This window comes from Bidens hawaiensis, unplaced genomic scaffold (genome assembly GCF_021521415.1).
Source record: "Bidens hawaiensis isolate Kalapana, Puna unplaced genomic scaffold, B.hawaiensis_p1.1 tig00043759_1, whole genome shotgun sequence".
Classification (NCBI taxonomy): Eukaryota; Viridiplantae; Streptophyta; class Magnoliopsida; order Asterales; family Asteraceae; genus Bidens; species Bidens hawaiensis.
The window spans coordinates 81,900-109,822 of record NW_027497765.1 but is presented as its reverse complement, the minus strand read 5'-3'; the positions used below and the strand labels follow the sequence as shown (position 1 = coordinate 109,822).

Genomic DNA, 27,923 nt, shown 5'->3' with positions numbered 1-27,923 from the left:
GATCTTTAAACCGAGGTTTTCAAATCGTAGAATCAAACCCACATAAATCTTAAAATCAATCGAACCAACCATGCTTTAATTTAGAAAATGCAATCATTCTAAACTATTTACAATCACCTCCATTTTACATTCACTATATGTACTTGTGTTTATTGATGTGTTTAGATTCGCAAAGCTTTAGTTAATATAATTACCACTATATAATTTAATGTAACATGATTAAATGGATAACGCCACCTAAAGCAAAGGCTGCATTTAACAAGTGAGTTGTCCTTGTTTAACTAAACATATCACCTGTCAACCCTTTTGCTCGGCATCAAAGGTCCAAAACTGTGGTCGTTGTAGTTAACCGGTTACAAACAAATCACAATACAGAAAAGAAAACACCTGATAACTAACACAGGATTAGCAAAATATGAGCAACAGACCAGATATCGGTTGCCCGTCTTATAACTCCCATGTATGGTCAACCGATGGAGACCATATATGCATCAGTTCCACAAGACTCGGTTTTTATGACTTAAGATCCTCCGACATGGCTGAAGGTATACAATGTGTTAACAGAATATCCCGGGTTGCTTTCTTCGCCGGCTTAGTGCGCAACACCACAATCTACATGCATTATAATAATCAATACATCAGAAAACTAATCTTAATAATAAGAGTAGACTTCGGTTTTTGTTCAAGTGGTTTGTCCAAATCTGCAGTTTTAGTCCAATACTTACAAATTTACGATTTTCGTCCCTATGGTTTCATTTCACTTGCAATTAAACCCGAATTCGCTAATCCCGTTAAGTCTGGTCATTAAACCCATCAGCGTGTCCTTCACGTGAGGGGCGGTTTTGTCCTTTTACTCCCCAAATAAACCCCAGTCCTAATTCGCAGGCCCCCTCACGTGAGGGGCTGAGGTGTATTTTGGGGGGAAAAAAAGACAAAACTGCCCCTCACGTGAAGGACACGATGATGGGTTTAACAACCAGACTTAGCGGGTTTACTGAATTCGGGTTTAATTGCAAGTGAAATGAAACCACAGAGATGAAAATCACAAATTTGAAACTATTGGACTAAAACCGCAGATTTGAACAAAACACAGGGACGAAAACCGCAGTTCACTCTAATAAGAATGAAAAAAGAGTTAATTACAGGAATAGTCCTTGTAGTTTGACCAAAGTCACACCTTTAGGTACTAAATTCTAAAGGTAGCAAGTCTGGAAAAATAAGACCAACTTCTGTTAAATTGGAATATAATGACCAAAGTATCATTTTATAACCTAAGGGGCCATTTTTGTAATCAGAATATAGTTAATTGCAGAAATAGTCTTGTTCGTTATAAAAGGGTATTTTGGTCATCTTATCTAAACTTAATAAGAAAGTTAGTATAAGTTAGTATTAGACCACAAACACGTTCCATAAACCCCAAATTGCGACTTTTGGAACGTAGTACCCAAAAAGGCAAGCAGGGACAACTTAGGTAACTAACTCTGAAACAAATTATATAACTTTTAGAATAAGATGGTTTAAAAGGTTGTAAAATGTAAACCATCCGCTTTCATTTGACCCACACACGGACATACCTAACCTTTTTTAAAACCTGCGTGTTTCACCCGTTATCAATAAAATATAACTTGTTCAAATAAACGAGTTGAAATTGAAAACTTGGTGTTAAAAAAAGCTGCATAAGAACCTGTTCATATTCAAGGTCAAACTTCAAGAATTCTTCGGTACAGCTTTCTACCATATCTGCCAAACTTTTCAAATTCTTAACGGGCTTGTTGTTAAAGGCAATAACCTACACAAATCACAGCGAGTGAGAAAAAAGATGGATATAATATTCACATTTTGGATCTTTTGGGTTTAACCTGAGTGTTCACTATCTCTTCATAACCAATATTGATGTCTGCCACAAGCACCTGAATTTTAATAAAAATAATATAACTTCATTATTTTCAGAATATTCTTTGTTCAGAAAAACATATAATATAAACCAATGTGGGCCCACTTATACAAAGAAACCTAACCTGAGAAACCACAACAAGTTGCTCATCAACAGTTTCTGCCATAGCATGCAGATGCTTGTCCAATAGTTTCACAGGAGCATCGAAATCATAATCTTTCCCATACTGAAAATTAGAAAATGTAATTTAAAAAGTTGATTTTAAAAAAATAACTATAAATAAGTCAATTTCGAGAATGTACCTCAGACCGCAAATAAGGCACAGAAACAGCTGTAAAAACAAATCCAGCAATAATATAATAAGAAGGCGGCTTGCCGCCAATATGTGCCGGTATTAACCTCTTGTGAGTTACAAGATTAACGTTGAACTCGCGTATCTTTGAATTTCTAAGTATTTTAACTAAAGCCTTATCACCAGTATACTTTTGAGAAACAAGGTAACTGAAACCAATACGCTCACCATGCCGGAACGGAACTATAACCAATGATAACACACAAAATGAGCAAATAATCCCAAACAATAACATATAAAAAAATATTTACTCAACAAACAGCTAACAATAAAAACGTAATGTCATGCCTGTTCCATCATTGGCAACATTGACCCCATCAAAGCTAAGGATTATATCAGAAGGATTCAACAAGTTAGATTCGGCAGCAGTGGGTTCGATTCTTTTAACACGTACACCTTTATGCTCATTACCCATTCCCACTGACATGCGAAGATCTGGATTCTCCATCTTTTGCCACTCAACTCCAAGAATTGGAAACCCTAGAATTTGGATCCAAAAAGAATATGACTTTGTGAAAAAAGAAAACAAGGATTACTAACTTAATACAATATAAAGTCAGCATACTTTTCACTTGGTACGAAAAATATCAAAATAATGGTTTTCCTTAAATAAGGATCAATCATTAATGAAGTGTCATCGCAAACTAAACTAAATTAAAATAATGACGTGATTGTGCTCTCGTTTATGTTCGTTTGTTAATTATATAAATTAACAACTCACGAACATAAACAACAAACGAAGATAACTGAACATAGATAAGTGAACATAAGCAAACATGCTAAACTAGAATAAATTGTAATATGGGATTTCTAAACATAAAACCATACTAAATTGTAATGAGCAAAAAGGATTTAAAAGAATATGCAAAAGAAAAATCTTAAACGTAATCTAGCAAACATAAACAAATGCAAACAAACAAGCATAAACGAACGTTCACGACCATACACGGAACAAACAAAACATATGTTCATGTTCACTCCTTTAACTAAACAAAACAAACATAAACAAACTTCCCGCTAAATGGTTTATTGAACGTTCGGTTCATTTACAGGCCTATCTACATATCTACATGACATCCACATCAACAAAAAAAACCATCTACCTATCTCTAGGTGTGTAGCAGGTATGCTACTAGACGACATTTTTCATTTATTTCACGAATGCCCGCATTTTAAACAAACTCAGCAACTTTTAGACACCAAAATTACAGTTGAAAAACATTTTCACAAAACAATGAAAAGGTACGCTGGTTTGTAAGGTATTAACCCAGAAAATATACAAAAACTTAGTTATTTAAACATTTTAGCCAACCTGTATATTCTCCATTCTTCTCATAGTCACAAATAAAATGAGTGATAACTGGAGTTGGTATGACATAACCAATATTCTCTGCATCTTCATGTTTAAGAGACTGGAACGCGATACCAACACACTCTCCTTTATCATTAAAGGCAGGCCCACCGGAATTTCCAGAATTTATTGCAGCATCAATCTGCAAATCAAGAACATAAACAACAAGCAGCAATTATAAGTCAACAAAGACATTTTTTTAATAAAATAGAGAGAAGGAATTTTCATGCCTGCAAACCAAGAAGCTCGGTTGATCCATGAACATAAGATAATATCTCAATGCGTGACACAACACCACTAGTCACTGAGATTGTGTCTCCACCAATGGGATAGCCAACGACAGTAACAGCGTCTTGTAATGCAGGCAAGTCCCCAAACTCCAAGGGTGATACTCCTTCCCAGAATTCATCATCATTCACAGTCAACATTGCTGCAATTGCATGCAAAATCGCTTAGTTTATAACTAGGTTTGTATATAAATAACTAGCAGAAATTGTGATTACACAATATGCCACTTTAGATTGTTAAATTCTTCCCAGATTCTAGCAATGACTTCTTTTTGTCTTGCATGTTACAAGGCCTACCAACGAATTCTTTAAAACTCCAACCACTAACTTAAAAATCATACCCTAACAATCAAATCAGAAAAGCTAAATAATCTCTTTAATCAGCAATCACACATCCAAAAACCCTATTTAACCTCAAATTTCACAATAATTCCTAAATATTTCAAGTAAAAACCAAAGATTAATCACATTTTACATAAAAATGGTGCCACTTTAGATTATAAAATTCTTGCCAGTTTCTGGCAATGACTTCTTTTTGTCTTACATGTTACAAGGCCTACCAATGAATTCATTAAAATTCCAACTGAAAAACATACCCTAACAATCAAATCAGAAAAGCTAAATAATCACTTTAATCAGCAACTACACATCCAGAAACCCTATTTAACCTCAAATTTCACAATAATTCCTAAATATTTCAAGTGAAAAACAAAGATTGATCACATTTTACATAAAAATGGTGCCACTTTAGATTATTAAAGTCTTCCCAGTTTCAGACAATGACTTCTTTTTGTCTTACATGTTACAAGGTCTACTAACTAATTCTTTAAATTCCAACTACTAACTTAATAATCAAATACGAAAAGCTAAATAATGTGTTTAATCACACATCTAGACACTCTATTTCACCTCAAATTTCACATTGATTCCTAAAGATTTCAATTACAATACAAAATTAATGAGTGCTAAATAACCGTCTACCAAGACACGACAAGACCTGTTTAGCTAAAAAAAGTACACCACGCAATTTTATGCTTTTTTAAGTACGAAACTAATCATTTCTCCTTCTTGATACATAAAACATACTCAAACCACCAAAGACAAGTGTTAAACGAGTCGTTTTCATGTTCGATACTAGTGTTAATATTAACAGGCTGGCAATTCATGTCTAATATAAGTATCAAACATGAATACGACCTGCTTACCTACTTTATACGCCATGACTAGACAGTTTTAAGTTTGGTTTATCAATAGTCTAGCCCACTAATTTCAATTATTTAAGAAAATAAAAAATTCACATACCGTACTTTTTTAATTAGCAAGTACCGTTAAGCGCGTAATATTACAGAATATGAATGTACTAACCAATATCACATTCGGTGCCAATAGCAAGCACGGTAGCCAAATACTTGGTATCCGAGCCACGTTTCTTGACTTTAACCTGCGTGTGATGCTCGACCGAATGCGCATTCGTCAAAACCCGACGTCCGCCAATTATAAACCCGCTGCTACTGGAGCTATACTGCCGCTTCCTCTGCCACGTCAACGAGAAATTAGGCTCCGTGTGAACGCAAAACACCTTCACCACCGCGTCCATCGACGGAACAACCTTCGAAACAACCGCCGTGACGTCATACTCTCCGTTATGCTCGCTGTACCTACCCGCTCGTCGTTCGGGTGACGTAACCATCGCCACGTCATCGGCTTTCTCTTTTCCGGTTTTCCTCCGGCGTTTGGAGCCGCGGCGGTCGGTTGTTGTGGTGTCGGTGGCGGCCGTTAGAGAGGATACGACGTTGTCGGCGGCGGCGGTGGTGGCGGTTGTGGAGGAGTTAGGGTTTGGTTCGGTGTCCGGTGTGGCTTTGGCTTTCCGGCCACGTTTTCTCGCGGGTTTTTCCATGGTGACACGCCGGTGGCAAATGACGTGACGAAATGGAATTTGACGGTTTCCGGCGAGAAAGAGACGAAGCTACGAGAAGAGAACGAGAAAATGGGCTTGAGCTTATAAGACCTAATAATTGTTACGGAGTTGGTGGGTTTTGAGAAGCCCAATTCATTAACCCAGCTGACTTTTACATTTCAATTTGGATTGTTCACGAGCTGAGCCGGATCGAGAGAGGGCACGCTCGTTACTTGGCTCGTTTCAAATTGAACCGAGCCAAGATCAAACCAATCCAAACTGAATCGATTATTTTTCACGCATTTTTCAAGCGGTATCGAGTGAGTTCGGAGCATTGCTTTTTTTTTTTTATTTTTTTTCCCATTAAATTCTTTTATAAGAAACAAGCTTGAAGTTAAATATGATGTGCATGAAAATAAATTAGTAAATTTTAGAAAAGCTAGTGGTAACTTGTAATTTTTGATAAAATTGAAATTTGAAGTTGGATACAATGTAATAGAACAATTAATAATTAAAAAATAATTATTTATATAAATATATATGCACAAATATATAACTTATTTTTATAATTATCTTTAATATTGAAAACTAAATATAATATTTTTTATATTTAAAGTAATAGAAAAATATTCAGTAATTAAAAGATATTATATTTAATATTCAGTTTTTCAATATTCAAAATAATTATTAAAACAAAATAAATATTTATGAGTATATAAATTTATATAAAATGAATTTAAAATATTTGACTCGAACCGAACCGAGCTGACCGTTGCTTAAACCGAACCGAGCGGAGCGGCTCGTTTACAATCGAGTGAAAAAACGAGCAAGCATTTTCCGAACAAATTCTGAATGAGCGACGAGCGAGTTCGAGCAACGAGCGGTTTAGACAGTCCTATATCTAGTAAAGATTCACATAAATATGACGAAGTCGACTTAGTTGAGTTTTAATATTTTACTAAGTTAGTAACATGTGTATTACACATGCTGAAAAAATAATATAATGTCAATAAAAGAAATATTTATACATTCGATACAAGTTACATGTGAAATCAAGCATGAAGTATACATCATATCATATGAAACAATTATAATTATTTAAAAAAAAATCCATAATGACAAACAATTTAGGAATAACAATTTCTCATAAATAAAATTATATATTACACGAAATATAATAGTGACAAGGATTATAACATAAATTGTTCATAAAGGAAATAATTCAATAGAAAAAGTTTTTCGTCGGGTTTGAAAATGTCAGTTGTTTCAACAAACTTGTTTTGAATCATATATGAACCTGAACCGCTCGTTCAAATTAACATAAAACTAAAAACATATGAATAATGAATTTGACTTTTAAGTTAGAAAATACTATACCTTAAAATAACTCATTTCGACTCAGACTCATTCTGATCATAACTCTTTTTTACCCGTCCATTTTGACCCGAACTAATTTAATACTCTTTCAAAACAACTTGTTTTGAACCGAACTTATTTTACTCAAAAAACACATTGACCTAAACTTGTTTTGAACCAAACACGAATCTGACCCGTTTTTTTAAGTTAATATAAAACTAAGAATACATGAATAATGAATTTTATTTTTAAGTTAGAAAATATTATGATTTAAAACAGCGCGACTCGACCCGAATTTATTCGAATCATAACACTTTTTGACACACATGTTTTAACCGAACCAATATGGTATTCTTTTAAAACAACCTGTTTCGATCCGAACACTCTCCGTTCATAACCTGTTTTGGCTGAACTAATTTTACTAAAAAACCATGACCTAAACTAAATATGAGCCTGATCCGTCGTTTAAATTAACATAAAAACTAAGAAGACATCAATGATAAATGTATCTTTGTTTCTATATATAAACTTTTATGTAGCATTGTAGATGTTGCATTTGTTTTTTAGAGTCATGCAAAACAAGAGCTTGAATCTTACACACACATATAAAATAACCATAACCATCTTTTAGTTGAAAATGCTAAAGCTTACTCACTCATATATAGAGAAACGACCTTAATCATAACACCATTGGTAGTCATTTATCAACTATTAGCAGATTTTTTTTGTCCATTACACGTTAATCACAGCTGTATCAAAAAAAAGTCAAAAAGAAACCTTGAGATAAACATAAAAAATAATATTAGGGCAAATATTTTTGAAATATTATGAACAGTTTGTTAGAATAAATATATATTTTATATATATTTTATATATGGCCCTTATAATTATTTATCTTATTATTGATCATTGACCTAAATAACCTTATGTTTATAACTGGTAAATCCTTGATGGACGGAATTACCCTTACTAACATTAATAGGGTTTCCCCTTGGGTGTATATATAGAGAGCTTATTAGAGAGGTTAATAACTAATAATGAATAATAACACCATAAGAATCATCCCCTACCTCTCTCTCTCAAATCGTGTTCATCAAGAACACCTAATCTCCATCCTAACCATACACCCTAAAGGGGAACTCGATCAGATTAAGAAGATGTCAATCTCAAACATCACTGGATTATCAGGTATTACATATTTCCTTGTTTACATTATATCATCGATTATAGAAACTGATCAACATGTGGTATCAGAGCATGATGTTGATTAATCAGTTTCTTCGATGTCCATAAAAACCCTTATGTTTACGGTTTTGATCATCATCATAAAACTGATTGGATCTGATGTTCGTATTACTTCTAACGAATTGTTAGGTCTGATTAAAACCTGTTCATTATAAAAACCTGATTATTTTCGAAATCTGTTTTACAAAACTTTCAGATTTCGATTCCAGTATTAAATCTGATAATATAATCGAAAACAGTTTCGTAAAATTCTTGAAACTGTTCTTGTTTTTTTTTCGAAGATGTTCTTGAAGAACATCATAATTTTCGAAAACTAACCTTAATTAGGATTAACTTGGGAAAATGAAATCTGTTAAAGAGATAATATTATCTCTAAGTTTAATTTCAAAATCTTTTAAATAAAATAAAAGATATAATTTTGAAATCTTATTAAAATTAGAGATAATCTAAAACTTTAAAGAAATAATATTATCTCTAAGTTTAATTTCAAAATCTTTAATATAAAATAAAAGATATAATTTTGAAATCTTATTAAAATTAGAGATAATCTAAAACTTTAAAGAAATAATATTATCTCTAAGTTTAATTTCAAAATCTTTAATATAAAATAAAGATATAATTTTGAAATCTTATTAAAATTAGAGATAATCTAAAACTTTAAAGAGATAATATTATCTCTAAGTTTAATTTCAAAATCTTTTAAATAAGATAAAAGATATAATTTTGAAATCTTATTAAATTTTGAGATAATCTAAAACTTTATAACAGAATCTCCCAAATCCCTTAAAATTAGGAAAAGGTTATCAGGTTGATTATTCTTTTCGAATTCTGCTAATGTTGCGAATCAAGGCATCTATTCACAACAACTGGACTCTAATCGCAACAAATGAAATGTTGCGAAATCGCATGATGTTGCGAGAATTACATATTATCTTGCGAGTAACATGTTGCGAATGTCCACTAATTATGTTGCGATCAGAACCTAGCATCACAGAATGTTGCGAAGGGACATATGTTGCGAAAAGTCACTAATGTTGCGAACCTTAAGATGTTGCGAGTATTACTTAAGATGTTGCGACGAGCTAATTTTGCAAGATGTTGCGAGTATTACCTATTGATGTTGCGATCAGCCCATAAAATCACAGGATGTTGCGAGTACTCTTAATCGCAACAATTATGTTGCGAGTGCTTTAAATCGCAACAATGCTGATTACATCACAACAACTCCATTCGCAACATCTCTCATAACAACATCATTCGCAACATCTCTTATAAAACATCAATCGCAACATTACTTATGACTGCACTGTTCGCAACATCTAAAATCCCCTAACCAAATTCGCAACATCACTTCGAAGAAATCGCAACTTTACTTATATCTTACATGTTGCGAAATGATCAGAAACCCTTATATATAACCTAACTGATTAAGGGGCCCTGCTCCGTTAAATTACTTAACTTAAATAACACTTATAGTTCACTTCTGCCCAACGGTGATGTGTAACCTAATATTGTTATTTAAGTCTAATTAAGTATGTCACTTAAAAGTGTATGTCCTAACATTATCAGACATTCGCATGACTTTAGTTTTGCTTAACTTAAACAACACTTCATGAGTTCACTTCTGCCCAATGGTGATGTGGTAGCTTAACAAAGTTGTTTTAGTCTAACTAAGCATAGTCATCTAAAAGATGAGTATCCTAAAATTGCTAGATACTCAAATGACATTAACTTTGCCTTAAATACCTTAAATGTCTCAATTCTGCCCAACGGTGATTTGTTACATTTATGTATTGCAAACTTACCTTGTGCATAACAACTTGATTGTTCCAATTCTGCCCAACGGTGATTTGTTACAATTATTTTCGCACAAGAATTTTATACTTAAATAATACATTTTCTGCCCAACGGTGATCTATTTTATTTAAGTATAATAAAATTAATTTTGGTGTTATACTTAAAATTATCACATCTTCATAATGATCCTTACATTAATGATCCTTCATTAATGATCCTAATTTCAGTCTGCCTTATTAGATTACCCATAACATAAATCACTCTAAAATTCTTCTATAAAGTTTGAATCTCAAACCTAAATCATCCACTCTTATTACAAAACTTAAGAAGAGTTTTGCTTCTAAAAGGGTCTTATAAAATTTGCCCTTTTGAGTCTTGATTATCCTTAAAGACTTGAAATTCTTACTGCTCATTCTGATAAAAGTATTACAGAAAAACACTTGAGCATAATCAGTGGGATAAATAAATATGTCTCTTATGATAATCAAGAACTCCTTACATGATTCCTATCAGGTGAGCAATTACGGATTCTAAAATTCCTAAGACTAACGTTTTTTTTTTTTTCTATGGAAATAATAGAATCAAAACAATTCCTAAGATGCATGCAAAACACTCTAATTCTAAATAAAAAGGTTAATTGGCATTTGTGAATACATCCTAATATTTAATTCCATGACCCATAAACTGAGAGCTTAAACATGGAACTTAATGAAGTCTTTTCAGTGTATTACTTTTCCACCAGTACAATTAGATGCCTTAAGAATCAACTATAACACTCAGAAGTACTAAAGGAAACTGAGTGTGTTGCTAGCAATATATGTACAGGAAAAGGAATGCCTAAAATTGAAAATCAAATGTTATTCACCTTATTACCACTAAACCTTAAAAGAGGATAGTTCTAAAGTCTTGAAACAAAATACAAGTACTGATTCCAGCTCTAAGTTCTCAAAGGGAAAGTCTCACTGCAAAATCATGCCATTAGACTAGGCACGAGCAAAGAGACTATCCATACCTCAAGGGAACAGTTGGCTAAGAAAGGTAGTTACCAATTAATGATATTTAACTCCACTAATATTAATATCCCTATTAACACATGTTAGTTGAGTTTAGTTTTATACGTTTCCTTATCAGAAATCGATAATAATTAAGATGAGAGTCAGTGACTCATTTAATGTTAAGGTTGTAAGAACCATAAAAGCTGTTTTGTATTAAGCTTTATGATACCTTAAACATTCTAGAGTTTACTCAGAATTTAGTATCAATACTAAAGCTACATTTTGACAGTTATAAGGTTTTAAATGACCAAAACAAAGTCACTACTAACTAAAACTATCATATTATCGGTCGTTATTATCTGAATAGAAACCTTATAAGATAAAACTAAGCGATGCTACAAATTTCACAACCTTTTGTTATCATAGAAATGAGAATTTAACAAAAGATAAATGAGACTTACGTACTTCATCCATTAAGACCAAAATTTTCATGAGAAATCATGACTCGGTTGACAAAGGATGAATTGCCATTAAATCTCATTCTTAGTGATTTGAAAGCATGTGTTAAATGCCCTAAATATAAACTGGAAAAAGGGAGTAAGTGAGGTCCACCATAAGTTAAAATTCACTGCTATTAGTGGAGCTTAGAAGAATATCAACTTGTATCTAATCTGTTTCCTACTGGACAAGTTCTTTAAAGAAATCAATTCATATATACTTATCAGTATTCCTTCTAAATATGTCCTTAAAATTTCTTATGAAATATGGACAATAAGGAAATCAAGTCTAAACTGTATGAAAGTTTCCTATGACATGAATCGCCAAAACTTGTATAGAGTTTTAGAGGCCTAAAAGATCAGTGGGAGCACTGAGTGTCCTTATATGCAAGAGATGGGGGAGAAACAACTTAATCTACCTCATAAAACATCCCTTGTATAAGACACTGCTCCATTATATCTTGTCTCCTTAACATTTAATGCTACTCCTAACAAATTTTGTTGGATACCTAAATATGGGAAAACTTAGATTTCTTACCAAGACTAATTAATATAATCCTCAATTAGAATTTATTGGTCTTCTGATGTTGACCCTAAGCATGCTGAATTCTTACATATTTCTAAGGTCAGTAGGAGCAGTAAAAGTCCTTATCATAACTTGGCTAAGTACAAGACGCGGGGGGAGAGATTGTCGCTTACTTTAACTCCGATTACACCTCTTGTACACCATACTGCACCAACTCTTACATACTTAGAAACTAATATTGCTCCTAATATACCTGAAAATATGAAACTCCTTATAAACCCAATAATCAACTCAGGAGGTCATCTAGGTCTCAAAGGCCTACTAACTTTGATGATTATGTACCCTACCTGACTAAAGATTAAATGGATTTTGGAAGGTTTAATGATCCTACCTCTTCTAATTAAACCATTAGAATCAATCAATCTTCTAAAATAGTATAACGTTTGGGATTTGGTTGAATTACCTAAAAGGTAGTCATTACTAAACTAAATCTGAATGAATAACGTTAATACACTAAAGGTATGATTGATTGATAAAGGTATACTCAAGAGGGAATAAATTATCAAAGAACCTAGTTCCTTGTCTTACAAAAGGTTACATTGAGGATCATCACTGTTCTAGTAGCTTATAATAATTTAGAGCTACATTACATGAACATTAAAACAACTTTCCCTAACACTGGCCTACATGTTCGTAAAATAACCTGTAAGTTCTAAACTGAAGGTTAAGAACACTTAGTTTGTAAGTCAATAAAATCCATGTATGGGTTGATGCAAGAATCAATAATGAAATCATAATGCAACTCTCTTCATCAAGAACTAAGTGGATTGATTTACCTACCTCAAGATGAGTGGGAGCAACTAATGTAAACTTGTCCTTATATAGATGACATTCTTTTGACAAGTATATGTTACATGAGTCAAAGTATTGTTAACGCATATCTTGACCTAATCAATCTCGGAGATACCTCTTATTTAATAGTTATCAAAATACACCGAGATAGACTCATTAGTTTTATATGTTTTACATGAAACGGGTCCTTACACTTGTAACATACAATATTGCTCTCCTTTAGAGGCTAATAGGATAAATGAGATTATTTCCTTATGCATCATTAATTAGATGCCTTAAGAAGGTTCAAATCTATACTCGTTTAGATATTGGTCACATTGCTAAACACTAGACTAATTATTTCTATTGTGAAGCATCTGATAAAATATCACAATATCTCTAAGAAACGAGACACAATAATTTAAAGAAGAAGAAGTGAGAACTAAAAAAAAAAAAAAAAAAAAAAAAAAAACGGTTGACTACTAATATTCTAACTTTGTCAACTTCTGGGTATATCCTTATGTCAGCAGACATTACTATCTCATGAAGGAGTCCTAACTAACTGATAACAACGACCTAAGTTATAATGACATAATATGTTGCTGATCATAACGCAACGTGTCACTAAATGTTGTTGGAAAACTTTATCAGTTGACTCATAATTTATTAACTTCATATAAATCCAATATTGAAGACTTATTGTGATAAAGTCAGCTACCCTTATTTCTTGAACAGTAACAGTTCAAGCGGAGCTGCATTAGAATTCGATACAAGTCTAAATTATTGTTCGCTTATGACTTAAGAACAAATAGAGGAAACTAAACTTTTGTATCGAATGCATTCATGATATGCTTATGGATCCACTAATTAAAGGTCTGTCACCCATAAGTCTCCTAAATGGCCGATAATAGAGACGGGTTTTACCAATGACCAAGCGCAACTGCGTATCGTACTATGAATGATTAATTATTAATTTTTCCTCATACGTTGAAAATTTGTTTTGTCTCTAAATACGTTCATGCATGCCTAAAGACGTATAGACACTAATTATACAAATCAACGGTAAGGGCTTATTTGTCAATTTGATCCTAAAGTTAGGTTTTAAATTTGAGTTGTAGTATGATTAATGGGGGTCCTGAGTCGAATATTGATTCAACGACTGTATTTCTCTGCTGCAATTTGGGTTTAGAACTAAAATGAGTATTAACCTCTGATCAGACTAATCTAATGCTCATAATAAATAATTACTAGGCCAAGTGGGAGAATGTTAGAATAAATATATATTTTATATATATTTTATATATGGCCCTTATAATTATTTATCTTATTATTGATCATTGACCTAAATAACCTTATGTTTATAACTGGTAAATCCTTGATGGACGGAATTACCCTTACTAACATTAATAGGGTTTCCCCTTGGGTGTATATATAGAGAGCTTATTAGAGAGGTTAATAACTAATGATGAATAATAACACCATAAGAATCATCCCCTACCTCTCTCTCTCAAATCGTGTTCATCAAGAACACCTAATCTCCATCCTAACCATACACCCTAAAGGGGAACTCGATCAGATTAAGAAGATGTCAATCTCAAACATCACTGGATTATCAGGTATTACATATTTCCTTGTTTACATTATATCATCGATTATAGAAACTGATCAACACAGTTTGATAACAAACCGTATCCTTGAACCTAAACTATATCAAACTGCTATAATTTCTTTTCAACTACGTCCCAATTGTTATGCCCAAATGTAGTCCACTTGTACCAGACACTTTTTGACCGATAAATCAATAATATATATGTCATAAAAATTCAGCCAATTAATAAAGCTATTGAAACCAATCATTCGTTCTTAGATAATAATAACTTAATTGAAGTAACTAGAAACTGTTAATAATAAAATTTTAAAAAAGACATAACTGGTTTAAATGTGGAAATTAATAAATATTACATAGCAGTAAATGTATTAACTATTATATCATTAAAATATTTTATTTTTTTTATCGACCAACAAACTATATTTACACCATATTCACCAAACATAAAGAAGATCAGCCACCAATAACCACCCATTACACCTTTACTAATAATTAAAATTAAACGCATTCCACCTTTCTCATGTTAGCTCCGGCCACTTTGTCCTAGTTTTTACCCACAAAAAACTCAACGCCTTGACCTCCCCTATCGTACTTCTTATGCATGCCGGTTTCCTTTCAAAGACCAACACGTTTCTTGTTTTCCAAATGCACCAAATTGTTGTTTGGCATACCGCGTGAAACACCTTTGCCATCCGTTTCGGCAATCAGGAGTATTTATGCAATTCCAGTAGATCCCGGACAGATAACGCAAATATCATCGGAACCTTATACCAAGTATCAACAATACTCCAAACCGATTGAACAAATGGGCAAGAAACAAAAAGATGCTCCGCCGACTCAACCTCTTCTTCACATAATGGACACACAACCGATGCCGCCATAATGCTCCGTTTCAGTAATGAAAACAAAGTTGATATTCTTTCTATTTCCGCCCTCCACTCTAAGATCCCAACCTTCTTTGGTACTAGATTATTCCACTCAATTAAGTAACTCTCTATATCCTCCCAATTAGTATTAGATCTACACTTTAAACCTTTAATAGAGAATTTCCTCGTTGTCTTCCAAGGCCCACACCAGTTGGTCCTCTCCATCAGTTAAATACATATACTGGCAAGCAAAGCAACAGCCCACGTAACTCTTCCACTTCCTCCGGCCCGAACAGAGGTCGTATCCAGCTCAAGTGTCCACAAACTTCACCCTAATACATTATCAAACGGTCCGAGACATGGCATAATTTATTTAAGGCATTGGTTATTCATACACCTTTGACCTATCCAAACATCCTTTAACATGGGGTTCCATACGATCGTATAGCCCCTATACTATCGTATGTAGGGTGTGTGGATAACCAAAAGGTGTACGAATATCATATCCCTTTATTTAACTCAAGAGCAAACAACTGTGGGAACCGGGTGTAGAACGCTTCATCTCCGCACCAACAATCAAACCAAAAAAGGGTGGTGTTACCACTTTTTACCTCTCGCCTCATAGCTTTAATTACTTATATCCACACCCAACTCCTCCACTTCTCTTGATATTTTAACGATATGCTTCAAAGGGCCTGATAATGAAAACTTTACCGGGATGGATGACCACGATCTATCTGAGTGATGAAGTGCCCATACCACCTTTCAAAATAAAAATTTATTAAATTAAAGAAATGGTAATTGAAAAATTAGTTAATTGTGTGGAATATGTATAAACATAAATTGATTAGTTGGCATCCAATCCAATATGAAAAACATATTTTGATTTAATAGATTAGTCAGATTAGATTATATATGTAGTAAAGATTCAAATATGCACTATTTTATGTAGAATCATACTCAAGTATCAAAATTTTATAGAAAATTTACATAACTTGGGAATGTAGAGTGATAAAGCTTGGACTTTTAGACTTTTTCTTTTTTTTTTGGGTGGGGGGGGGGGGGTGTAAGGTGTTTGCGAAAGATTATTCTCATCTAACTAGGTAAGTTGCCTATGCACACGTTGTACAGTGGTAGCCTTCTATGTTACACCCCTGGCTATGTAACCATGCAAGATTATTCTTATAGGTGTTTTCTTCTTATTCCTACAGTTTAGCTCAAAATCACGGTCATTTATAATTATTGCGGATGTTCTAAAATGCTTTTACGCCTCATTCATCATCTTTGTTTGGTCAAATAATATTTTTTTTTTCTTTTCCGAGATGAACAAGAAAATGACATAAGATAATGTATAGCATAAGATCATATTTTTTTTAAAGGTCATTTGAATCACTGACAGGCCATAGAGCCACCCAATCATTTTCATTCCATCCTCATGAAAAAAACCCACCATAAGTGAGAAAACTCTTTGACGCAACATGGGCCCCTAATTATTTATTGTTATTATTATGGAACTTGAATCTAAAACCTGCTCTTTTTTTTTATATAGTCTTTGGATGTCCTTGACCACTTAAGTCATGCATCAAATAACTTTTCATAAAATACACCTAAATATATTGACTTGGATATTAGTTAAAAAAAGCTTCAATAAATAGCTCAAATCACTTTGAGTTTTCTCTCTGCTTGCTTCTTGTTATCTTCCAAAAATCTTGTACATCACATCCCACGACTTTATTTCAACTAATTCATATTTCTATTCTTTTATTTATATTATTTTTCCTCTTTTTTCAACTTACAAACTGGACAAAATATGACAGTAATGAAGTCAAAAGTTAATCCCTAAATATGGTAAATGAAAAGTGAGTCGTTAATTTTCATCCTTGTAAATTAACATTTCTTCGCTTGGATTAATTCCGGCTAATATGCCAAAGTTGAGATTATTAAAATTCAGTAATCCAAACTTTTATAAGCAAGTCTTGACCAACAAAGAAGGAAATTTCAAATTGTTGAAAAATGGTGGTTGATGATCAACCGTTGCCCTACTGTGAACCAACTGTCGACCGTTTGTCCCATCTCTTGTGTGTGTTTGTCTGTTGTGCTATAAATCAAAGACTTCACTCATATTATTATGAGGACCAGCAAAGGGTCACATAAAGATCAAGATCTTGATTCTTGAACAAAAATAAGTTTGTATGTTTCTTTCAGTAATGTTCTGTTACCAATATATACGTGTAACATGTAAGTCAGGTTGATACAAAAATATCACACAATCAAGAATCGTTCCAGCTTTTATTAAAAAAAATTGTTGACTAACGTTCATTTATTTAAATTTTTGATGTAACGGGGTTGGGATACGAGTCATACGACACAATCAACATTTATGAATAATTGAAAATGGGGTCAACGATATGATCAAGTGCCCTTGTCTCAAAATTGGTATATTTTCACAGTTAGTCTTGTCTAATGTCTAGTATAACTATTGACCATTAGCATGTGTCGATATTTAACATTTCCAAAACGCCAAAGCTCGAAAACGAAGGTTAAGACGCGATGGCTGCGGTGTCGAGTTTACATCATAGATGAGGGAGGAGGAACATGGTTAATTAATGGGATTGTCTTTGATGCAGATTTTTGATCAAATAATATATGGTTTGACTTGAAGTGAACCAAAAGGAAAACAAACAAATGGGGTTATTATGTTGTGCATTAAATAGGGGGGGCTTCATCACATGTGAAGGGACCTTGGGCTCAATAGCCAACCTACCCACCAGCTCACTTGTGAGCTATATATATTGTGTTTTAACTTTTATACGTAACTAAAACATATTGAATAGTCATTCCCGGTTCCCACTTTGATAGAATGATAAGATGATTAGGCCGTTAAAGTGTTAAATAGGAGATCAAATATTATGGTTTTATGTGTATATATACATAATCATGTGTGAAAATTTATCAATAACTGGTGATGGAAAACTAAACGGACCTGTTTAAATGCTTAAGATTTTTGCAATTGCAAAATTGTCATAATATATTTGTCGTTTACAAACACTAAAGCCAAACAGACCATGTTTAATGTCTTATGTTTTTCCTCGCCAATATATACATCGCTATTCTTCATTATAAAATTAAATAAGACAATCTTTTTAGGTTTTTAAACCGACATACACAAACCTTATCCTCAACTAGCTTTTATCCCTCCGTATTACAGGGGCTGTTTTACATTATTCGTTTCTAATATTTATATATGTTTTTGGATTTTATTTTTATTTATTATGAAAAAGGTTAATAATATACTTACGATTTGATGATAAAAGGTTTTCACAAATAAATAAGATGTTATAATCCGGTTTAAAAGTTATCTGGGTTTGATGAGACCCATGACCCGCTTATTTTTTTACTATAAAATTGTTTCTTAATAGTTAATTATAAATATCTTTTTCAAGAAAATCAGCTATTAACTTTAGTATATCCCTATTTAACATTTATAGGATTTTCATATCAAATATTTGGTGAGACTAATTTTTAATGAGATGTTATAACCCGTTTAGCGGTTATCTAGGTTTGGTGAGTCCCATACTCGTAAATTCGAGTCAAATGCATGAGAAACCTTCATTTACAAATAAAACAATCCGGTAATTTGAAAGAATGTAGGGAACAACCAGATATCTTTTAAAGGTTTCGTTTATATATACTTAAAATACCGGGATAATCTACCTATTCTAATAAAGTAAAATAAATGGGGACACTTGTCATGTTTCGGTTAATTTTCACAATGTTTTTCCTCCAAAACTAATATACCATAATATATGTAATAAATCAATAATTATTCACTTTCCTTTTACACTATATTATAAAATATCTATATATTTTTATAAATATAAATATTAACATGTTATTTTACTATATATTTCAAAATACTTGGTGAATTCCAAAAATCAACAACAAATTCATGTTTCTCAAATGAAAACTATTTCGGGTTTTTGTGAAAGTTAAATTTGATTTTATGGGTCAAAATTTGGTAAATAAATTGTTTGGTACAATTTAACTACATTTAGATCAAAATTTTTTACGGGTCAAAAATGAAAATTTTGTGTATTTTTAAAAGTTTGAGAATGCAAAATTAGATTTATCGTCAAATTTGTTATGGATTCAAAGTGTTGACTTTAAAATGTTAAAAGTATGAAAGTTATAATTTTAAACATGATTCGGGTTTCAAGTTTATTTTTAAGGGCATTTTTTGAAATAATCAAAAGGTTCGGGATTTGACAAATTGATTATTTTTTCCCTCAACTATTAAAACATAAGAAAAGATTACGAACACTTTCGACATGCCACCCCTATGCCTATCAATGCTTCTAACTTTTATCAAATTTCAAATATTTATGTCAACGTTAATTTTTCTTCAATGGTGATCAGAACGTTGTATAGGAAGCATGTCATGCAAAACTATGCTCAAATGAAACAAAATATTCACAAAATTGAATGGGTTAACATGTTATTTTTTATGTTGTCATTTATGACAAAGTCGATAAGCCCTCTAAACTTATCAACATCTTTTTTTATGGTGTGGCTCAGAAAAACATAGTTCTTGAAGAACATCCATTGTTACAATTTAATATCCTACTTTCCTTTGATGGGTGGTAAATTAATAAATATATCAATAAAGGTAACGCATCTTTTGTATTTAGGCTGAGTGGTTGATGTGCTTGAAGTAGTTTAATATTTATTAACTAAATAAACGCTAATCTAGACACTAAGTAATAAATTATAGACTCTTAAACTTAACTAAACTACTAACCGGCAAGTGAACCGATCGACTCTAGTACATCTAAATAAGTCCGGATATTGAATCCACGAGACTCTTTAAATTATGTAAACCAGCTAAATTAGACTCAACTACAGACACGAATATTTATTTATTATTTGCCTAAGGGGGGTTTTACTAATAAACCAATTTAAACTAATTAAGGAAACTAAAGACGACTAAACTTATAACTTGGACTTAATTCAGATGATAATGAACAACCACTTAGGCTAGAATCCCCTAAATTTCAGTTATCAATTAACCCGGAATAATACTTAGTTATGGAACTGGGATCGTAAAATAGTCACCTAAGAGAAAACCCGAACAGGACCCCTGACCCTTCTCAAGAGACACCAATGGGTTTCTAATAAATTTTAACGCACATCAGTATTAAAAATCAAGTTTCCTTACGGTCACCTAATTAGTTACAAACTAGTTCCATTATACGAAATCCTACCTTACAGCCCGGAAATCAAAGGCAGTCTAATATATTCAATTGACTCGATAGACAAAGCTAATCAATCAAACCTAGACGGACTCCTTACGAAGAACTAAATCTAGTAATCCTGATCAACAAAGACCTATCAATAACCTAGCACCTTACAGCTATTTAGGTTAGCAGCACACTTAGGTTTATTTAATTAATAATTATTATTCCTATAATCTTAATGCATATCAATCATAAAATAATTAAGAACACAAAGTAATTGACCTAATAGCAACCTATCATGATGACAAACAATAATCAAGGCAACTATGGAATAATAATAATTAATCAAAAATCCTAAATATCCATATACATCAATTTAATATAAGTAAACCTTTTACTAGTTCATAAAACCATAACGATAAATAAATCTCAAGTCAAAATCAAACATCAAAATAGGTTCATCAGAAGCCTAGGCAGTCTATATGTTTAGACTAGCATCTTAAAATCAAACAAAACAATAATAAACGAAATCATGGCGAAAATAAATAAGAACGAAAGAATAAAGGCGATAAAACCCGGACTCTTCGTCCTTGATCGATAAGCACGCCACCATATGATTCCGAGCCTTCAAAACCTCCAAAAGATCACTTCTAGAGCTCCCAAATTCGTCCTGGCCGACTGGGGTATTTAGGTTATGCTTAAGGTTGAGTTTAAGGGTGTTTAAATAGGAAAATACAAGGCCCAAACCCATTTAATGAAGAAGATTCTGGAAGGTCTCACCACCGCGCTGCGTGGCGGGCATGAGGCCCCTATCGCGCGATGCTCCGGCCAAAAGAGGGGGGGCCCAGCCTAGTCCGGTTCACTCCTGGTTCGGTCCGGTTTGTTTCCTGATGATCCGGTTCGCCGGTGTAGCTCGTTTTTTTATCGTTTTTCGCCCTCTTTAACCACGAACAAGTCCCGGGACCTACATTTATTCAAATAAATTAGTAGTATACAAATCCTAATAAAAACCGAACATAAACTAATAAAATATTAAATAAAATGTACACAGGATTTATATATATTTAGCATTATATCAGTTGCTATAACTACTATCGTATGAGAAGTCTTATTTTCGAAATTTGTTCATAACCAAAATTCTTTCAATTATACATATATGACACCGAGAACGAATTTTTCAATAGAAAGAAGCATTCTCGGGTACAATTTTGCACGGACATTTTTTTATTAAGTTTATTTAAAAAATCCATTTTGTGATATAAATAAAATTAATTTATGTACAGATTGTATAGATACAAGATATATTTTTTTTCATATACGCTATGTAATTATTTGTTTTACTTATAATTTTATAATTTGAATTATCCCGTGTGTAATACGGGCTCTAAAACTAGTAAAATATATAAAAGATAATAATAATAATAATATCATTTTGCCGCCTTCTTAAAATAGAAAAAATAGAAAAGAAACCCATGTAATGTTTTTCATTTTACATTTTTTTCACTAAACTAAAACCTTAACTCGGTAACTCAGCACTATTAATTGGGCTAGTGGACGAGAGTGATGATGCATTGCCGGGTTGCTGGGGTGCATGACCGTCTTCTCCATACATTTGTCACGGCCACCTTTGTTTTGTACCATCATCCTTCATTATATATATATACACACACTACCATCCCCATTCGTAATTATTGTCTTTTTTTTATTAAAAGAAAACTCAGCCGTCAAACAATGATCGATCGTAGGTTAACAGTTAATCAAACATATGTCTTGTGTTCGAACTTTTCGTCCTTATTTTTTGGTAATCGACACAAGACTTTTAAAATCGTGCCTCTTTTTGTTTAAGATGATGTTTAGGGGCGTGCTACGATTTGACTAAAAGTCTTCACAGTGCATTTTGGCTAGGGCCGTCCAAAGCACTTGTTGCTCGAACTCGTTCGGAAATTGCACACTCGTTTTTTCGCTCGATTGTAAACAAGCCGCTCTGCTCGGTTCGGTTTGTAAATGAGCCAAGCAACGAGCAAAGTCTGCTTATTTCGATTCGGTTCAGCTCGAATACTTTTAATTTATTTTATATATAATTATATATGAATACCTATATAAATATATAGTACACACATTAAATATAAGTATACAATGTTTAAACCATTTAAATTTGTCATATTCCGTCAATTTCATAGTTTCATTAGTTCGATTCAAGTTTTATATAATATTATAAATTCGTTTACATATTCATTATATCTCATTTTAAATTTTTTTCTCATAAAAATTTACAACATATTACACGATTGTCAAAAAACTATTAATTTATTTACAAATATATTATTTACAGCATTCAAACTTTTTTCTTATTGAAATTTTTAGAGTGAAAAATAAATAAATAATGCTCAATGTTCAATAGAATAATGCTCGATGTTCGATTGAAAAATGCTCGATTCAATTTTGGCTCGTTTCGATTTTCGCTCGGTTCGAATTTTAACCGTTCTGTTCGGTTCGACTGTAAACGAGCTAAGCAACGAGCAAGCCTTCGCTCAGTTTGATTCGACTCGTAAACAGCCCTAATTTTGGCTAGTTTTTTCAAAAAGTTTGGGTCAAGCGGATAGTTATGATTTCGGAGAACGACAAACTAAACCGATCTGGTTGGGTTAGTCAGACCCTCTAAAGTCTAAAAGGTTCTAATTGGGCAGTTTTAAACCGGACTTTGGAAAAAGTTTTTAAATATCAAAATTTTGTATTAACTTACTAAAAACATAAAGATATCTCATATAATTATAAGAACCTATAATTGCATATCATAAAAAATGTATTACGTTTATTGATTTAGTGGTGTGGTATCCTTTTTTACATATGTGAAGTGATGGGTTTAAATTTTTATGAATGTAAACTAAGAGTGTAAACTAAAAAGAAATTTTGTAAATTTTGTTGTTTATAAAAAAAGTAAATTAATTAATTGGTTTTAAATTTCAAGGAAGATGATTTGTGCCGACACTTCTCGAACTGTCACAAGGATTACTTTATTTGGAAAACAACGTGTATTATGTTTTTTATTAATTGTATTTATATGCAAAATAATCATTTCGATAAATTAAATCAAAGGGGAAAGTCGGAAAAAGTGGATCACCATTAAAGGATAACTATTTTCAAGTACCATTTTTCATAATAATTTATAAAAATATAATGAAATGATATGTAAACTATACGAGATTTATGTAAAAAGCATATTCCTTTCCCCGCGGGTATATGACTCTTTTGATAGTTGAAGTGAAAGAGTGAGAGGTGCTAAAATGTTGGGTCCCATAAATCTGTGTAAGGCTAAGGGTTGTGGGGCTTGATCCTGGACCACGTCACCGCCTACGTGTCGTAAATATATTGGAGTAAATATATTGGATCACTTGGGCTTGGATCAAGCCCCGCAACCCTTAGCCTTACACGTGGTTGCCGGAATAATGGGGCTCGAGGGTGTCTTTGGACGAGTATCAAGTACACCTATATTGGCTTTGTTAGATGCATTCGAGGCACTTATATTGGCTTTGGACGAGGAATAATTGGCTTTGTTAGATCCAATATATTTACGACACATAGGCGGTGACATGGCCCAGGATCAAGCCCCACAACCCTTAGCGTTACATGTGGTTGCCGGAATAATGGGGCTCGAGGGTGTCTTTGGACGAGTATCAAGTACACCTATATTAGATGAGTACCAAGTACACCTATATTGGCTTTGTTATTCCCATCAAAGACACCCTCGACGCCCTCGATGCTTTGTTAGATGCATTCGATATGCTAAAACAAAAGCTTACAAGTACACCTATATTGGCTTTGTTAGAAGGTACAGAAGAATTTGTTGTATATAGTGACGCTTTTGATATAGGTCTGGGTTGTGTCCTTATACAAAGAAACAAAGTCAGAGTTTATGCCTCTTGATAACTAATAGTACACTAAAAGAATTATACAACTCACGACCTAGAGTTAGGTGCCATAATATTCACGCTGAAATTATGAAGACACTATCTCTATGAAGTTAGATTCATTGTGTATATTGGTCATAAGAGTTTAAAACATATTTTTGATTAGAAAGAATTTAACATGCGTCAAAGGCGATGGATGGAAACCCTAAATGATTACGACCGTGAAATAGTCTATCATGAAGAGAAAGGTAATGTTGTAGCCAACACATTAAACTGAAAAGAACATGAAAAACCTAAAAGGGTTAGAGCATTAAGATTATAACTACAAATAAATTTAATCAAACAAATCAAGAATGCTCAAAAGCACGCGATAGAAGAAAATCAAGTTTCAGAAGAAAAACGAAATGGTACCATTGACTTACTAGTCAAAGACGATAATGATATGCTCAGACTTGGAATAGAATCTAGGTACCGATTATTGAAAATTTACGTGATAAAATTCTGAACAAAGCATCCAAGTATATGATGCACCCCGATAGTGACAAAATGTATTAAAATTACTGGTGGAATGGAATGAAAAGAGATACTGCTTTATTCGTTGCCAAGTGTTTGACTTGTTTACGAGTTAAAACTAAGCATCAGAAATCGGCAGGTTTGTTGCAACAACCAGAAATACCTATTTGAAAATGGGAAATAATAACCATGGATTTTATTACAAAACTCTTCCATAGAGTAGATGTCAAAATGATGCTATTTGGGTTATCATTGGCAGATTGACTAAATTTGCTAAATTCTTACATATCAAAGAAATTTCTTCTATGGATTGATTGTCACGAATATACGTAGATAATATTGTGTCCTTATATGGTGTGTCATTATCTATTATATGTGGTCGAGATTGTAGATCTCACTTCTGCAAAAGCTGCGTAAGTGCCTTAGGTACTCAATTGAATCTTAACACTGCATACCGTCCACAAATAGATAGGTATAGCGAGAAAACAATTCAAACATTAGAAAATATGCTCCGAGCATGTGTGATAGACTTAGGAGACAGTTGGGATAACCATCTCCCTTTAATGGAATTTTCATACAACAACAACTATCACATGAGTATTCAGGCAACATCATTTGAAGCGTTATACGGACATAAATGCAGAACACTGGTGTGCTGGTCTGAAACTGGAGACAATCAAAAGTCTAGACCCGAAGTAGTTCAAGAGACGACAGACAAAGTACTTAAAATCCGTGAGCGACTCAAAGCAGCAAGAGATAGACATAAGAGTTACGCATATATTCGTCGTAAACTGCTAGAATTCTAAGTCGAGGTGTGACATTATTAAACCTTAAGGCGCAAGCGTGCAAAAAACCATAAATTAGAGGGACCAACCATGCAGTTAACTCCAAACAAAACAACAAATGTGGTTTATAAGGAAATATTTAGTAGTTTATGAAGATTATGTTTTAAAGTTTTAAATTTTGTTTGTACACATTCTACCATGTAACTTTATTTTTGTAAGTTTACGTCTTTGAATACTTTCTTTTCATATGAAGATTAATGGCAATTGTAAATCATGTTGCCGTCTCAAAAGATTAATTGCAATTGTTAAGGCTATGAGCCTTTTTATTTCGGCTCGGCCGAGGTATTTAAATCCTTGAGCACGGCTCTGAGTAGGTAATATCAACTAGCTAATAAACTTAATTAGTTATTAACCAAACTTTAACCCATTACAACGTACGGCCAGTGATAGATATTTTCGAAACCAGCCAACCGGTATTCGCACCTCTACGTCTCCGTCTCGTCTTCATGCTTTTCTTTAGGTTTTGCGTGGTCCTTCCTGGCTAGATTGAGTTAATGCTCTTTTGTTTTGGACCTTGTATATGCCATACTATCATAGTACCATACCGTTATGTTGCTGTTAAATAAAAACTGAAAACTTAATATATTATATTTAGTGAAGTGATTGGCCGCAATTGATGGTTCGGTTTGCACGTTGTCATTTGACTAAACTGGACTTTGCTTTGCTCGGCGCGTCAGACACGAAAACCACGCTAATAAACCAATTATAATTTGCCGGTGAATTAAATATTATAGTAATATTTAATTAAAAAGTGTATTTTCACTTAGACTTTAGACAATTGTTTAGTATTACAAATCTACCCTATAAACACTTGGAGAGAATATACGTGTAACACCAAATAGAACAAATAGACATGTATAAGAGCATTCGTAGCTCATTTCTTACCCTATATCTATATATATTATATAATTACACTAAAAATCATTGTTTTTTCACTCTTCTGTTTAATTAAATAATACTTTTTATACCTTTATCATTATCTTTTCTCTTTCCTTCACTCACAACCACTTTTAGAAAATATTAAAAAATTATACGGTATGAACAGTGAAACCCCAAATTTAACTTTCCACTATAACATTTTCTCTCTCCTCTACTCACAAGCACTCATAACCATACCATATAATTTACAAATCCTCATCACATATTTTTAGGAAACGGTCTGAGAATGCTCTAAATAGGTTAAAAAAACATATGGAAATGTTAGTTTGATTGTTTATATGTGCAGCAGCATTTATAATTGTACGTACAATGGACAAATTTAAAAGAATATATCATGAACAGAAAATTTGAAGGATTTACGTTAGTTTCTTTCTTTATCGCAATAATTTTGTATTATGTAATTGCATTTTCCTAAATTCGTAATTATAAATAAAAGCAGACAACTTTAACATAATTGTGTCTTCACTCAAGGACATAATACAACACTATTATGCACCTTATTATTTTTTTGCATTTATTTCATTCATCCTTATTATTTTTCGTGTCTTATGGTTTGTTATTATCCATTCATACAAACCATACCCAAAAAATTGCTCATGAATAAAGACCACCGCAATGCAAAGTTAGTGCCCTCCATCATTCGACACTCGTCATCTGCAGAACTCGCGATGAGACCTTGAGAATGCTCTAAAAAAATGTTTTAAAAATTAAAAAAAAAAGGTTATCAGTAAAAAGAAAAGGTTTAAAAAATAGCAAGTTTTTAGGTTAGACGATATGGATATAACAAAGACCCCAATGGCACAATGCCGATAAAGTTTTTATTGCAATTAGCAACTTGAAATCTTAATGATTATTTGAACAATAATGGTAGAAGAAAAGGTGTTGGACAAAAAAATATTGAAAGGGAAACGAAATAAAGAAACAATTATATATATATATATAGTTACCATAAAGTCATATTTAAACCTGACCATTAAATAA

General features: G+C 32.7%; 1 protein-coding gene across 1 annotated transcript; it reads right to left on the bottom strand.

Annotated features, from left to right (window-relative positions):
• Nucleotides 1–488: 488 nt before the first annotated feature.
• On the bottom strand, nt 489–5,781 carry LOC143594510 (protease Do-like 9). The gene is made up of 9 exons (XM_077073806.1): nt 5,250–5,781; nt 3,828–4,027; nt 3,559–3,739; nt 2,535–2,726; nt 2,197–2,429; nt 2,019–2,120; nt 1,860–1,910; nt 1,685–1,789; nt 489–612 (listed from the first exon to the last, which is right to left on the bottom strand). Exons 1-9 carry the CDS (start codon nt 5,779–5,781, stop codon nt 514–516), a joined length of 1,695 nt encoding a protein of 564 aa, XP_076929921.1. The 3' UTR covers nt 489–513.
• Between the last annotated feature and the right edge of the window lie 22,142 nt (nt 5,782–27,923).

Coding starts and splice junctions, on each gene's coding strand:
- LOC143594510 (XM_077073806.1), bottom strand. CDS start 5,781: ATGGAAAAACCCGCGAGAAAACGTGGCCGGAAAGCCAAAGCCACACCG. Junction 4,028..5,249: donor TGGCACCGAATGTGATATTG/GTTAGTACATTC, acceptor ATGCAATTGCAG/CAATGTTGACTGTGAATGAT. Junction 2,430..2,534: donor TGTTGCCAATGATGGAACAG/GCATGACATTAC, acceptor CATTGGTTATAG/TTCCGTTCCGGCATGGTGAG.